The 13,399-nt window shown below is 49.0% G+C and overlaps 1 protein-coding gene across 1 annotated transcript; it reads left to right on the top strand.

The window, feature by feature from the left end:
* Window positions 1-226: 226 nt before the first annotated feature.
* On the top strand, window positions 227-13,061 carry MEX3D (mex-3 RNA binding family member D). The gene is made up of 2 exons (XM_084826247.1): window positions 227-920; window positions 11,773-13,061. Exons 1-2 carry the CDS (start codon window positions 227-229, stop codon window positions 13,035-13,037), a joined length of 1,959 nt encoding a protein of 652 aa, XP_084682373.1. The 3' UTR covers window positions 13,038-13,061.
* The last annotated feature ends 338 nt before the right edge of the window (window positions 13,062-13,399 follow it).

The raw sequence follows: 13,399 nt of genomic DNA, 5'->3' as shown, positions 1-13,399 counted from the left end.
CTAGCTCCCTGGCTGGGCTGGCAGCAGGAACAGCAAGCAAACAAAGGACGGGGGCGCGGGAGCGTCTGGGGCGAGAGGAGGAGGAGACCTGGGGGTGCAGCAGCCGGAGGGAGCCCCCAAGCCGGAGGCTGAGAGGGAGAGTCCCAGGCTGGGGGGGCAGGAGGAGGAGGGAGAGGAGGAGGAGGAGGAGGAGGGTGGTGGTGGGGGGGGGGACCAGCAGGTAGCCATGCCGAGCGCCATCTACCAGTTGGATGGAGGGGAGGGCTCCTGCTGCCCCCCTCCTGGCTTGGGGGGTCTGCTGAACCCCCAGATGGTGCAGCCTGCTTGCTACAGCAGCAGCAGCAGCTGCTGCTTCCCTCTGCCAAGCAGGCAAAAGGAGGGGGAGTGCAGCCACCACCTCCCAGAGCATCCTCCTTCTCCTTTGCAAGCAGCAGGGGCCACCAAAGGCCAGGACGAGGATCCATCAGCAGAGCTCAGGTTTGCCTTGGATCAGCTCTCCATCTTGGGGTTGGAGGAGGAAGAAGAGGAGGCAAGAGGAGAAGAGGAGGGGGAGGGGGAGGGAGAGGAGGCCAGGGAGCATGGAGGACCACAAGCCAGCGATGAAGTGATGGAGGCAGGAGATGCAGCGGGGCTGGACCGCTTTGGCTACCCCGGTGTGGGGCCTGGGCCGGCGGCACCGCCCGAAGGAGGGGGGCTGATCCTGCTGGATCCGGAGGGCAGCCCTCCGGCCTCCAGCTCTGCCTCCCCGGTCGAGATCTTCGGGGCCTTCCCGCCCCACCTGGGGCGCCCCCTTCCTCCGCAGCACCCCCTGCTGGCCGGGCAGCTGGGCATCATCAGCAACCGCAAGAAAAGTGTCAATATGACCGAGTGCGTCTCTGTGCCCAGTTCGGAGCATGTGGCAGAGATCGTGGGCAGGCAAGGTAAATAGTAATAATAATAATAATAGTTGATCATTATTAATCATTACAGGGTTGCTTTGCTCCCACACCTCCTTAACATGAGTGTAATGGTGCAAAGGATGAGCAGGCAGAGTAGGCTCATCCCTCTCCCCCCACCCACACTTCATTGTCAACACACACCCTCGTAACTCGCCAGTCTCCCATGTGGGCTTTTGAAACCTCTCTGTGGTTTGGTGGGGGTGGGGGTGGGGGCTGCTTTTAAAATGGGTTCTTGCCATCCCTTATCGAACTTCTTGATTATGATTAAAAAAACATTTTTACAGGGTATTTTTTGGCATGCATCTTATAAGCCATACCAAGCGTTGAGGATAAAAGAAGTGGGTGGGTCAGTTTTTAAAATAGGATTTGTGGGGTGTGGGGGAGCTAATTGGGAAATAGCCACACTTGGGGGGCATATACATCAAGGCCCAAGCTAGAACTTCCCCATACGCTATGATCAATTTTACATAAGCATATGTTGACCATTTCCAGTGCTTTAGCTTCATAAGGATGAAAATTGAGGGGCTTAACTTCTCTGCGCCCCCAGACATCTACTTAACCTTTTGTGTTTATAAATACAGCCATATTTGGCTTTCTTTTTCTCTTCCTCAAACCCAGGTTCTAGGGGTATTGAAATTCCCAAAGCCAAGAAATGTGATAATCTCTGGACCTATCCCATGTTGCTTTGGGGTGACTTTAAAAGTCTCTTTGTTCTTTTGTGTCATAGAAATGTGGAGTAGAAGGAAGGAAGGTTTAAAAAACAGTTTGACTTTACAGTTGGAAAAATTAGAGTCATGCTTGAAATAATATATATTTGTCTTCCACCCACCCCCACTTGGTGTGAGAGAGATAATTTGCATCTTTATTAATTATATTTCAAGATAGTATTTTTGTTTGGAAAAGACAAGCAGCCACCCAGCCTCACTTCAGCTGGTGTACAAAGTTAATGTGTTTGCCGCCGGACTTCTTATTACCCCCTGCCCATGAGACTTGGGCAGAATTGATCCACCTTCTTGAACCCACAGCAAAAGGGGTGTAATCTGTCTCTTTTCACATTCCACCTCTCAATGGGAGTGTGGTTGCTATAGTTTTCTTGTGATTTGCTAGCTCGATGTGTTTCAGCCTGTCGTTTTATTTTTTAACATATTTTAAAACTTTGGTTTGTAAACCCCACATCCTCAGCGATTAATAAATATATAAGGAAGGGAGATAGGCAAGTTTCCTACTGCAGAAATTGGCCACAAAGAGGACAATCAGTCAAATGGTGAATGGGTCATTCTGTTCTCCTCCTTTACTGTGGTTCTGTATTAAAACAACCAACTTACACCAATATAAATCTTGCAAAAATGCAGCCTTCCTACTTTACAGAATTAAAACTGTCATGACACAGAGCTTTTTATGGTATTCAAAATGTACACAGGATCCTGCCCTTCCTGGGGAGACTCCTCTTCCATATGGTATAATCTTTCTCCTTTATCAGCCACCTGATAGAGGAAAAACTCTCCATCAATAAAAGGCCCAAGTTGCTGTGTAGCATGCCTGTATTTCTAAGTTGTGGTGGTGGTGTCTTTCCCCCCTCTTGATGTAAGTGGGGCAGAATGTCTGCCCCATTGTTCGCTTTGTTAGCTGAGACCACGCTGTGTTGAGTGCGGTGACATCACGCTCCTTGTTTCCTATTGGGTGGTTCTGGAAGCACCCCCTCTCCCCCCCCCCACCCCTAGGCCACTCCCAAGTTAGGGTAGACCATGCATGTCTTCTTCCAACTTTTTCCCTGCTTTCCCCATCTTAGCAAAGACGAGTGCTTAGTTCCTACGAGAGGGGAAAGAGATGCCACCACTCAAGTCCATTTGCAAACCTCCCTCTCCAGTTTGGGAACCTTTCCCACTATTCTTGGGACTCTCTGTGCTTGCTCAGTGGCAGAGCAAAATGTGCTCTGCACCTGCTCAGAGGTTTCTTTATTCCGTTCCAGGACGGAGGCTGAAGCAAAGCAAAAAGGTTCTTTTCAAGGGTAGTAACCATGAGCTGTGGAAATAGTCGCAGAGTATGATCAGAAAGATTTTGTTCTGATGAGGATTCATATGATTGCACAACTGATGTTCCTGGCACTTTTTCAGACGTATCATGAGAACTAGAGCCTTGTTTTGTATTTTAAATTATACTTATTTTTTAAGTTGAAAGGTGAGTTTCTCAGGCAGAAGGGTTCCATGTCCAGCAGCACATTCTGTGACTTTCTGTGAAATGTATGCGGCCGTGCTCCTCAGCGTCTCCCAATTAAAAGCGCTCCCATCCCTGCCTGTAACTCCAACCTTGTGACCTCATTTTAAAATATTGCTTCTGCCGTGAGCTCGTTCTGTGACAAGCCCTGATGCTCTGAGTCCCCTTCAACTTTAATACGTGGAGGATAATAGCTCCCTTACAGGGCTGCTGTAACAATCCTTGAGGTGATGTGTGTGTTTCCCATAAGCCAGCCTTAAAAAGTAGACTTTATGCTTTTGTTTTTAAGGAGAGACCTTCCTCTGTACCTTTTGAAGACCAACCTGCCAGGCAGCTATTAAGAGACAGAACTTCCTTCCCCATCATACTGATCCTTTTGCATTTCTGCCTGTCCACCTGCTATTGAAGGCACTAAATTTTTATTCTTAAAGCTGGCCGCTTGGATTCTGGGGCCAAAATATCTTGTGTGTCGTCCTGTCCCCCCCCCCCCCCCCCCGCAGAATGATTCAAAAGCAGCCTCTGTGTAGTGGCCAGATTTTGGCTGTGTGGTATGTCCCTGGGGTAAATTGGCAGGTGCCTCCTCAAATTGCCCCCTTATAGGTTGCCTTATAGGCTTTATTTTGAGTGGAACTGGTGCCCCACCGCAAGATCTTTTATTTCCCTTCTTTCATTTTATGAATTTACTAGCAAATGGGACTGGCTTCTCACAGACTGGATGAGCCCCTAATTTAATGCAGTGGAGTCCCCAAGCAGAGTTACGCAGCTGTCAGAGCTGGCCATATTGTGCCCCTGCCCTCCACATCTGAGTGAAGTGAGGGGTCTGTCCACCCCATTCCCCTGAGGGAGTGCTACCCCACAGCAGGGAGAAGGAGCAGGCATATAACTCTGCCCCTAATCTCCTAATCTTCCCCTATTAAATCTCCCCGGCTTCAAACTATATGGACTGCACAACTATGTGCTGGTTAGGGACATCTAATGGCTGAAGATGCTACTTCCGGCTTCAACCACATCAATACATTTCAATTAATTACAATTAATTAATGTGCTTTTAAAACAAAATACTCCTGAGTTGCACACCCATAGGTCCCCTTAGTATGCATGACAAGTTTCACCTGTCTAGGTTTCATGGTCTTGGCACTGATGGACGGACAGACAGACAGATAGACATGCATCCTTTATTATTATTATAGATACCCTACCCTTCAATGTAAAAGCATTTCTAGAGAGGCTTAACAACAACAACAACATTCTACAACAGGAAATGTGTATTCTCCCATCCCTCACAGGAGCGACCCTGTCCCAGGCTCCAGACAGTCTGAAACGGTGGCTCTTTAGTGAGTGAGGGGCACTCTGTACTTGCCCAGAGATGCTTCTTCTGATGAAGCGATGCTGGCAAAAATGCCTGCAGTGATGAGGAGGGTGTGTAGAGGAAGAGCTTGTCTGTTATATGGATCCTCAGAGGGTGGTGATGCACTTCAACTACGCAGAGAGGTACATCGTGTAATCAATCCCTCTCTCATATTAGAGTCTTGTCTGTTAGGGTCGGGCCATCCATTGCCAAGAGTTTCCCCCTCCGAGGTAGATGCAATCTTCTTTCCCATCTACATCAGCCATTCACTTCTACAGGAGAAATCAAAGACCAATAAAAACTGACCTTATTTCTCAGTGCCTTCCAGGCTCTCTTGGTCACACCACAGTGTGACGGAATGCTGTCAAGGGGCTTTCATATGCAGAGGCCGCTTCAGTATCTCAGCAGGGAAAGGGCACTGCGAAATAGGTGTACTCAAAGGAGGGGCTACAAATTTTTAATATAGGATTTACCCCCACAGATACACATTTTATTTTACACTGCTTGAAAAGGGTTCCTGCTCAAAAGTATGCCTTAGTTCAGTCTGCCTTAGTTATGCCTTAGTTCAGTCTGAACTGACCGACAACAGCTCTCCTGTGTTTCAGACAGGGGTTCCCCCAGACCCACCTGGAGATGCCGAGAATTCACCCTGGGACTTCCTACAATGCATAGCAGGTGCCCTATTGCTGAGCTATGTCCCTTCCCTTAAAAATAAAGTAAGGCTCCAGTCCTCATGATTCTCAATCAAGACTTGGTTTAAATAGGAACGTGGAAAGTTGCCTAAGTCAGTTCTTGGGCTGAAAGAAGTTCAGCCCCACTGCTTTGTAGTATATAGCCTTTGGACTGAGGACTGCCACCCAACGAGAATCTTACTGATCTGGCTGGAGTTTTAGCCTCTTGGCTTGTGGCTGGGACGTTTTGCTCCTGATGTGCAAGCTGTCACAGCAAGTGCATGAATGAAGGCACTGCACAGGGGATTTTGGCTTCATTTGGACTTGTAAGAATGTAAGAAGAACCATGCTGGATCACACCAACGGTCCCATCTGCTCCAGCTTCCTCTTTCCACCAACAGCCAACCAGATGCCTCTTCGTAGCCCACAAGTGGGGCATGGAGACAACAGTCCTGATAGACTGTCTCTGAACATAGGTAAGAATCAGCACTGGTCGACCGCTCCCACTCCATGAATTTGTCTAATCTCCTTTTAAAGCCGGTGGTCATTGCCACATCTTGTGTCAGTGAGTTCCACAAATTAGCAGTGCATTGTTTGAAAAAAGGCAGCCTCGTGTCTGCTGTGTAGAAAAGGTTGAAAAACCTCTGGAGACAAACTCTCTCTCATAATATTATTTATTATTTATCGAAAGTATTTTTATCCCGCTCCTCAGCCCCACCCAAAAAAGATAGTCCCTGCCTGCAGGTTTACAATCTAAAAAGACATGACACACAAGGAAAAAGGGATGCAGCAGGAAGAGAGGGGAAAATTAGTAGTCTTTCAGCAGGCCCTGCTGCCCCTCTCATCTCCCCCCATACAGCCTGCTGTAATATTAAAACTCGGCATCACCCATTAAAAAGGGGTGGATCCTTCTATTTCCGGTTTGCATCGGTTCCACATGTCCGTTTTGCCTGATTTCCACATCAGTAGGCAATTTTAAAGAAAATGCATGAAAATTCACATTTATTTTCATAGATAACTTTCCCTAACATGTGCATTTTTGTACACCGGTTTTGAGCTGAGAACTGCAGTGCAGAATTTTGGAGAAATGTATAAACCAAAGGATAACTGTGACCCAATCCACATATTAGCCCGGAAAGTGCAAATGAAGTTGGTTCACTGAAAAATTCCATCCCTGTCATTAAAAACATTGGGCAGTAGATTCAGAACAGACAAAAGAAAACACACCACACAGAAATAATTTATGGAATTAATTTGCCTTGTGACGTAGCCCTTTAATGCAAAGCCAAGGAGGGCTTGCCCTGTTTGTAGTTTCTAGCCATAATAGTTAGATGGGGAGGGGGATGCATATTAGACATAGCCCATTATGTATTGTTTTATACATTCTATGCCTAAATGAAATTTCTATCCTACGACTCATTGGTCAATACATGATATAGTGGCATGCTTACTTTTACATTAGTATGATTGCATACATCGTATCAACTTACATTCTTTGCAACTGCAGCTAAGAAAAAATGAGCAACTTTCTTGAAGGAAGTGCCAGAGGATTGCAAAGGCAATTGTCTCATCCCAATAACCTGGGTCAAAGTTTTTATTAAGACTGGACGTTTTTATTAAGGATTTATTATAGCTATGCCATTTGTGTTAAATGAGAGTTGCAAAGCTCCCTTGCCCATGTCTTTGCTTCTGACATTTTTACTACTTTTGTATTGTTTGTAGTGGCTATGGCAGCCAGATGAGTTGGACTGCAACTCTGGGAGCTGGGGAGGATGGGATTTGCGGTCTGATACATCTCGAAGGCAGCAAGCTGGCCTACGGCTATAAGCAATGAATATTCATTGTATCGATCGCTAAGTGGAACCTCTGTTCATAAAGACAGTGTGACTCTAAACGTCAGACAAGCATCGGGTGGAAAGCCTGTTACCTTTTTCCCCACTTGTGGGATTCCTGGAGCTATCTAATGGCCATTGTGAGAAACTAGATGGATCTCTGATCGTATCCATCAGCTCTGTTCTTACAGAAGCAACCACGCAGACCCAGGCTAAACTCCACTGTCTTCCAATACCAACTTTTAAAACCATGGCTTTAAGGATAAATAATTAAAACGAAAACGTGCAGGGTGTGTGTGTACGTGTGTGTTTTCCTAAAAATAGCTGGAGCCCTGCACCCATCTGCGGTTTCACAGGGAGAAAGGGAGACAGAGTGCGTGAATTCTTAAGCAGAGGTACTTCCTTGCATCAGCCAGGATTTTAAAAAACAACCTCCCCCTAAAGTTATGTACACTTCATGACTGGTATGTTCAGCTTTCATATTTGTATTCCGCCCCCCCCCCCCGTGATTGCGTGTAAGCCTCAGTTGTGCAGAAGCGCAGGAAATCAGCACAGGCCGTACGGCCCTCACAATTCAGCCTCTTAAGAATCTCAGCTTTGGGTAAAATTGAGACAAGTTTCTAGTCCCTGGTGTCGCAAAGATTATTGCTTGGAGAAAAGTGGTCAGTGTGTTCTGAGAAGCCAGAGGAGTTGCTGGCTAAGATATCCAGCAGGGTGTGAGATACAGATTCCGTTTGCATCTCCTGCCCCATTCTTGCAAGTCCCAGAAACAGGCTAAATTATGGCAAATAAGATAAAATTTAAGTGTAAAAGCTGCAGTCCTAACCTTCCTCACAGGCTAGCTGAAGAGCCATAGGGAGCAGCATAAGTACTGCTCCGCGTGCAGAGAGGGAGGTCTGCCGGCGAGTCGAAGTTTCTGCTGCTGGAAGTCCCCAGGGATGCTGGCAGAAAGCTCTGTGGGTGCAGATATTCTGCCCGTAGCTCAGGGGAAAACCGGGCATGTTAGGAGTGGGTGTGGGTCCACCAGATCCAAAGGCCCGTGTTTCCCCAACACGCTGATAGAAACAACTTAACGCTAGCTCTATACATGCACGCACACAAATATATGGTAGGACTGCTCTGCTCATTACATAATTTATAGTTTGCAAAATTTCAGGCCTATGGACAGTTATTAAACCAGCAGCTATTCCAGCAGGCTGTACAGAGGGAGATGAGAGAGGAAGCACTGCCATCTCACCAGTCCTGCTGAAAGGCTACTTTTTTTTTCCCCCTCTACCCTTCCCTTCCTTTTTTTCCCTTGTGTGTTGTGTCATTTTAGATTATAAAGACTATAGGCAGGGACTGTCTTGTTTTACTGATTGCATGTAAGCTGCTCTGGGAGCCCTTTTGGCTGAGAAGCATGATAAAAACACTTTAAATATATAAATAATAAATATTAGCCATTATGGTGATGGGACCTCCATGTTCAAAGGCAGTCTACCTCTGAAGTACCAAACAACAGGGACAAACAGCAGCTGGTGGCCATCCCTTTTCTGCTTCATGCCCTGCTTTGGGGCTTTCCTAAGCTGCTCTTGGAAGGAGGATTATAGATGTGATGGCCCGGGGGGAGGGGAGGGGAGACACACAGGACAAAAATCGAAAACATCCCATTTTTTTTTCAAGGACCAAAAAAAAAAAAAAGTCTCTTAGAAAAAGGGAATGTTTTCCCCCTGAATTTTTCCTTTTATCCCCATTTTCCTGTTTTTGTTTTTTTTATCTTCACATCTCTAAACAGAATGCTGGCGTAGATGGATAAATGTAAGAGTAATGGGTTGTCATGAGTGCCATATTCATCTAAAGTAAATGCAGGCGCTTTTGAGAATGCATTTCTCTATACAGTTTATGTCAGGCATGCAGGACCTGAGGGCCAAATCCGGCCCCCTGGGGTTCCCCAGAAGGCCACACCCCCTTTCCCTTGGCCCCACCCCTTCCTCCTAGCCACCAATTCCCGGCTTTTGTGCAGTTTCTTCCCCATTCTAAAAGGTTGAATTCCCTCTCCTAAGGCTAAGTTACTGCCAGTGAGGGCTTTAAACCAGAACATGTTGGGGTGTGTTTGTGTTTTTGACCCACCACTGGAATCTCCCCTGCCCCTTTTCTGAAATTGAATTCTCCCCTCGGGCTGAAATTTGTTCAACACCCCTGGCCTGGATGAGCTGATTCCATCAGCTGATATCTTGTGTCCTTTGATGGGTTTCTTGGCTTTTGCCAGCCACACAATTCAGGTCGAGCCTCCATGTTCTGGAACAGTCTGCCCCTGAATATGGGGTGCTGGGGGCAAACAACAGCAAAGGGCTGTCGCCCCACCTTTATTTATTTGCTTTTATGCATTTCTGTACTGCCCTCCAATGAACATTTCCAGGGCAGCTGACAATAAAAGAGCAAGAAACAGAACAGCCATTATTGGGACAGTGCTGACACCTGCCAGGACCCTGGGACCTGCCTTGCCCCCTCCCACTTTAAAAAATGTATCTTGGCGTTGCTCCAAGTAGTGCTGGGTGACTGGGTCTTGCCAATGTTTAAATTTCCCACAATGCTCCAGAGCGATGCTGTGTTGGGGCATTCTGGGAAAATTACAGTGTCTGAAGCCAGCTGCTTGGTGTTGTTTGAAGTGCTGCTGCAGATGTGTCCATGAGGACTCATCAGTGGACAAGGGGTTCCACCAGGCCCCTCAAATCTGGAACCAGCCCAGAGGCATCAAAATTGTGATAAGGTTTTCCTCCGGGTGGGAGCTATGGCCCGACTGGAGTCCACCCAGAAGAGCCTTCCATGTGGTGGCTCCCGTCCTATGAAAACACTCTGCCTCTGGAGGTCAGGCAGGTGTCAAGACTGGATTGTTTTCATCGCCTCCTGAAAACAGCTCTTTTCCAGGAAGGCTTCCTTGGTTGACCAGCCTCAGTTTTATTGGCACTCTGTTGTTTTTAAAGAATAATCTTAACATCATGTTTCATTCTTCTTATCTTTTGTCCATTTTATCTCTTGTTGTTCGCTGAGATGTGGAGTGGTATAGAAATGTTGTAAATAAATAAAATAAAGAATAAATAAAAAGCATGAAACTACAACTCATTGAGTAGAAAGAGCAGTCAAGAATAGCAGCTCTGAAACTCATACCTGTGGGAGAGCCTGGTAAAATAGAAAGGGTTTTGCCTGGTGGCAACGAGATATAAGCATCGCCAAACAGGAAGCCTCTCTAGGGGGAGGATTCTACAACAGAGGGAGCTACCACCGAGAAGGCCGCTTCCTCGGTTGCTCCCCACCACACCTCAGATTATGGGGACACCTGGAGGAGGGACACCAAAGATATTCTAGGCCAGCTTACCCCAACCTGGGGCTCTCCAGATGTTTTGAACTACAACTCCCAGAATTCCTGACTGTGCTGGATGCGGCTGATGAGAGCTGTAGTCCCAAACATCTGAACAATTCCTGATGTCAGGGTGGAAACTGAGCCCATAGAACCCCAGAGCAGTTCTGATTCTGAGGAGGAACAGCAATCCATGGGAGAGGAGCTCGCTCATCTCTCACAAGCACAGCAGCTGGCAGAGATTTCTCCTGCCAGCATTCCTGAGAGGGATAGCGACCCTGGCAGCGAGAGAGCAGGGGAGGGGGCTTTGCGGGACGCTCGGTGCAGACGCAGGGAGCGGCGCCAGATGGAGGGCGCCGAGAGAGGGCGCTCTGCCTGCTTGGCGCGCAAACAACGGGTCGCGTCCTGAGGACCCACGGGAAAGAGGGAGGACCGCTCCCTAGCCCGTAAGTTCAGGGTCTTCCCGCGGTTCCCCTTCAAACGGGGACCAACTGCCTTACCCGGACCTTAGGCTACTCTGCTATCTTTCCCCAGTGCTGTTCCTTGTTTAGTCTCTAGTGATTAGCAACTGAAAGAGTCATAAAGGAATAAAGCCTTGGAAAGAATCCTCGTCCTGAGTATGCTATTGGAGTGGACTGCAAGAGGCAGGGAGGGCGCTCCTGACACCTGCACCAGCACTTCAAATTGTGCTCAAAACCAGACCAGGAGCCAGCACTGACGAGATATGTTCCCAATGCCCAGTCTCTGTTAGTAGCCTAGCAGCTGGGCTTTGCACGAGCGGAAGCTTCCAAGTAGTTTTCAAGGACAGCCCCACGCACAACACATTGCAGTAGTCAGTCCTGGAGGTCCCCAGTATATGGAGAACTGTAGCCAGGCTATCTCTGTTAAGGAGGGACCAGAGCTGGCATATATGTAACCTGTGATATGTAAGACCTCAGCTGATGGAAGGTACTCTTCGCCATGGGGCCCTCCAATGACAAAGCTGGATCTGTGAGCACCCAGAGTCTGAATCTGATCCTTAAGGGGGAGTGCAACCCCACTCTGGAGGCCATCTTCCTGGGCAGATGAACCCCCTTCTAAGACAGATGTTGACCCTCTGTGTGTGGATCCAAAGCGGAAGGACTAAATACCACCATATTTTAGCTTAAAGCTCTTTGTGCCTGTAAGAAAGCCTTAGTTGAGCCATTTCAACCTTGTAGAGTGGGGGGAAAGGCTGCACAAAACCTAGGAAACTACCAATCTGCTATTGGGGGGGGGGGCGAAGCCATCTGGGGAGGGCTGGATTGGGCCCCCAGGTGGGCTGGATTTGGCCTGAGGTTCAACACCGCTGCATTAAGCGTGCCTCTGTCTTCTCAGGATTGAGCTTCAGTGTAATGATCCATTGGCTAATGTTTCTTTCTTCTTCCTCCTCCTCTTCTTGGTCTCGTTTCAGGATGCAAGATCAAAGCTCTGAGAGCAAAGACCAACACCTACATAAAGACCCCGGTGAGAGGAGAGGAGCCAGTCTTTATCGTGACGGGACGGAAAGAGGACGTGGAGATGGCCAAGCGGGAGATCCTTTCAGCCGCCGAGCACTTCTCCATGATCCGGGCCACACGCAACAAAGCCAACGGGGTGTCGGGCTCAGTCCTGGGTCCCCCGAATCTTCCGGGACAGACCACCATCCAAGTACGAGTCCCTTACCGCGTGGTTGGGTTGGTGGTCGGGCCAAAGGGGGCCACCATCAAGCGGATCCAGCAGCAAACGCACACCTACATCGTGACTCCGAGTCGGGACAAGGAGCCGGTCTTTGAGGTGACTGGGATGCCGGAGAATGTAGACCGGGCTCGGGAAGAGATAGAAGCTCATATCACCATGAGAACTGGCTCCTTAATTGATGTCAACGCCGACAACGACTTCCATTCCAATGGCACTGATGTTTGCCTGGACTTGTTGGGCAGCAACCCGTCCACCCTGTGGTCCAAAGCCCCCAACCCTGCCCGCCGGACTCTGTCTAGCCTGCGCAGTGATAACCTTAGTTCCTTGGGTAGTGCTACCTCGGTGGCAGAGCCTTACTTTGGGGGGCCTGTGGCTGAGGGGGCCCCCAACAGTCCCTTTGGCTCCAGCAGCAGCTTCCCATTCAGCGAAGCCCCTGTGCTGGGCTCAGATGACTGCGATTTTGGGTTTGATTTCCTGGCCTTGGATCTCACCACACCGACCACCATCTGGTCCCCGTTTGAGCCCCCCGCCAACCCGCTTCAGGCCTTCAGCGGCTCTTCCTCCTCCTCCCAGAGACGCAACAGCAGCCTCAGCGGCACGGCCACACCCCGGCATTCGCCAACCCTCCCAGAGGCTGGGGTGGACCATCCTTTGGCCCGGCGCATCCAGAGCGACCCTGTCAATGCCCTGTCGTGGCTGCCGACTCAGGGCTCTCTCTCTTCGTTCTCCAACAGCACCGGCTACTCCTCTTCTTCCTCCTTACCCGGCAGTGTTTCGGCCACCTCGGGCTCCCCGACCGATTCCAGCGGCTCCGACGGGGCCCGCAAGAACTCCCGCGAGTGCGTGGTGTGCTTCGAAAGCGAGGTGATGGCTGCCCTGGTGCCCTGCGGCCACAACCTCTTCTGCATGGAGTGCGCCACGCGCATCTGTGGCCGCACTGAGCCGGAGTGCCCTGCCTGCCACATGCCAGCCACACAAGCCATCCACATCTTCTCCTAGCCAACTGGGTCCACGGACTCCACCTTGCAAAATGCTTCCCCACTCCCTCCCTCCCTCCCTCCCTCCCTCCCTCCCTCCCTCCCTCCCTCCAAAAACATGGCTTTTTCGAACGGTTAACTGTTTCTATCAACCTTTTTTTAAAAATATAAAGGAATTATTGCATTGGGGATGGGGTGGGAAGGGGAATCTAATGCATCGCTTATGTCTTGCTTGGCTGAAAGTGGGATATGAAGAGGGCAGGAGAGATTAAATAAATTTGCGGGGGGGGGAGAGATTACGACGTGTGTGTGTGTGTGTGAGAGAGAGGGAGAGGGAGAGAGAGAGGACAGAAACACAGGAAAGAGGTGCAAATTTCTGATTGA

This window comes from Heloderma suspectum, chromosome Z (genome assembly GCF_057233095.1).
Source record: "Heloderma suspectum isolate Gila_16-S chromosome Z, 16-S_ref, whole genome shotgun sequence".
In the NCBI taxonomy this organism is placed as follows: domain Eukaryota; kingdom Metazoa; phylum Chordata; class Lepidosauria; order Squamata; family Helodermatidae; genus Heloderma; species Heloderma suspectum.
Note: the sequence above shows the minus strand (reverse complement) of the source record. Positions and strands in the feature narration are given on the sequence as shown.

Bases quoted from the DNA above. Each gene is read 5' to 3' on its own strand.
- MEX3D (XM_084826247.1), top strand. From the start codon at position 227: ATGCCGAGCGCCATCTACCAGTTGGATGGAGGGGAGGGCTCCTGCTGC. The intron at 921-11,772 runs GTAAATAGTAAT...GTCTCGTTTCAG, and splicing joins AGAGATCGTGGGCAGGCAAG to GATGCAAGATCAAAGCTCTG.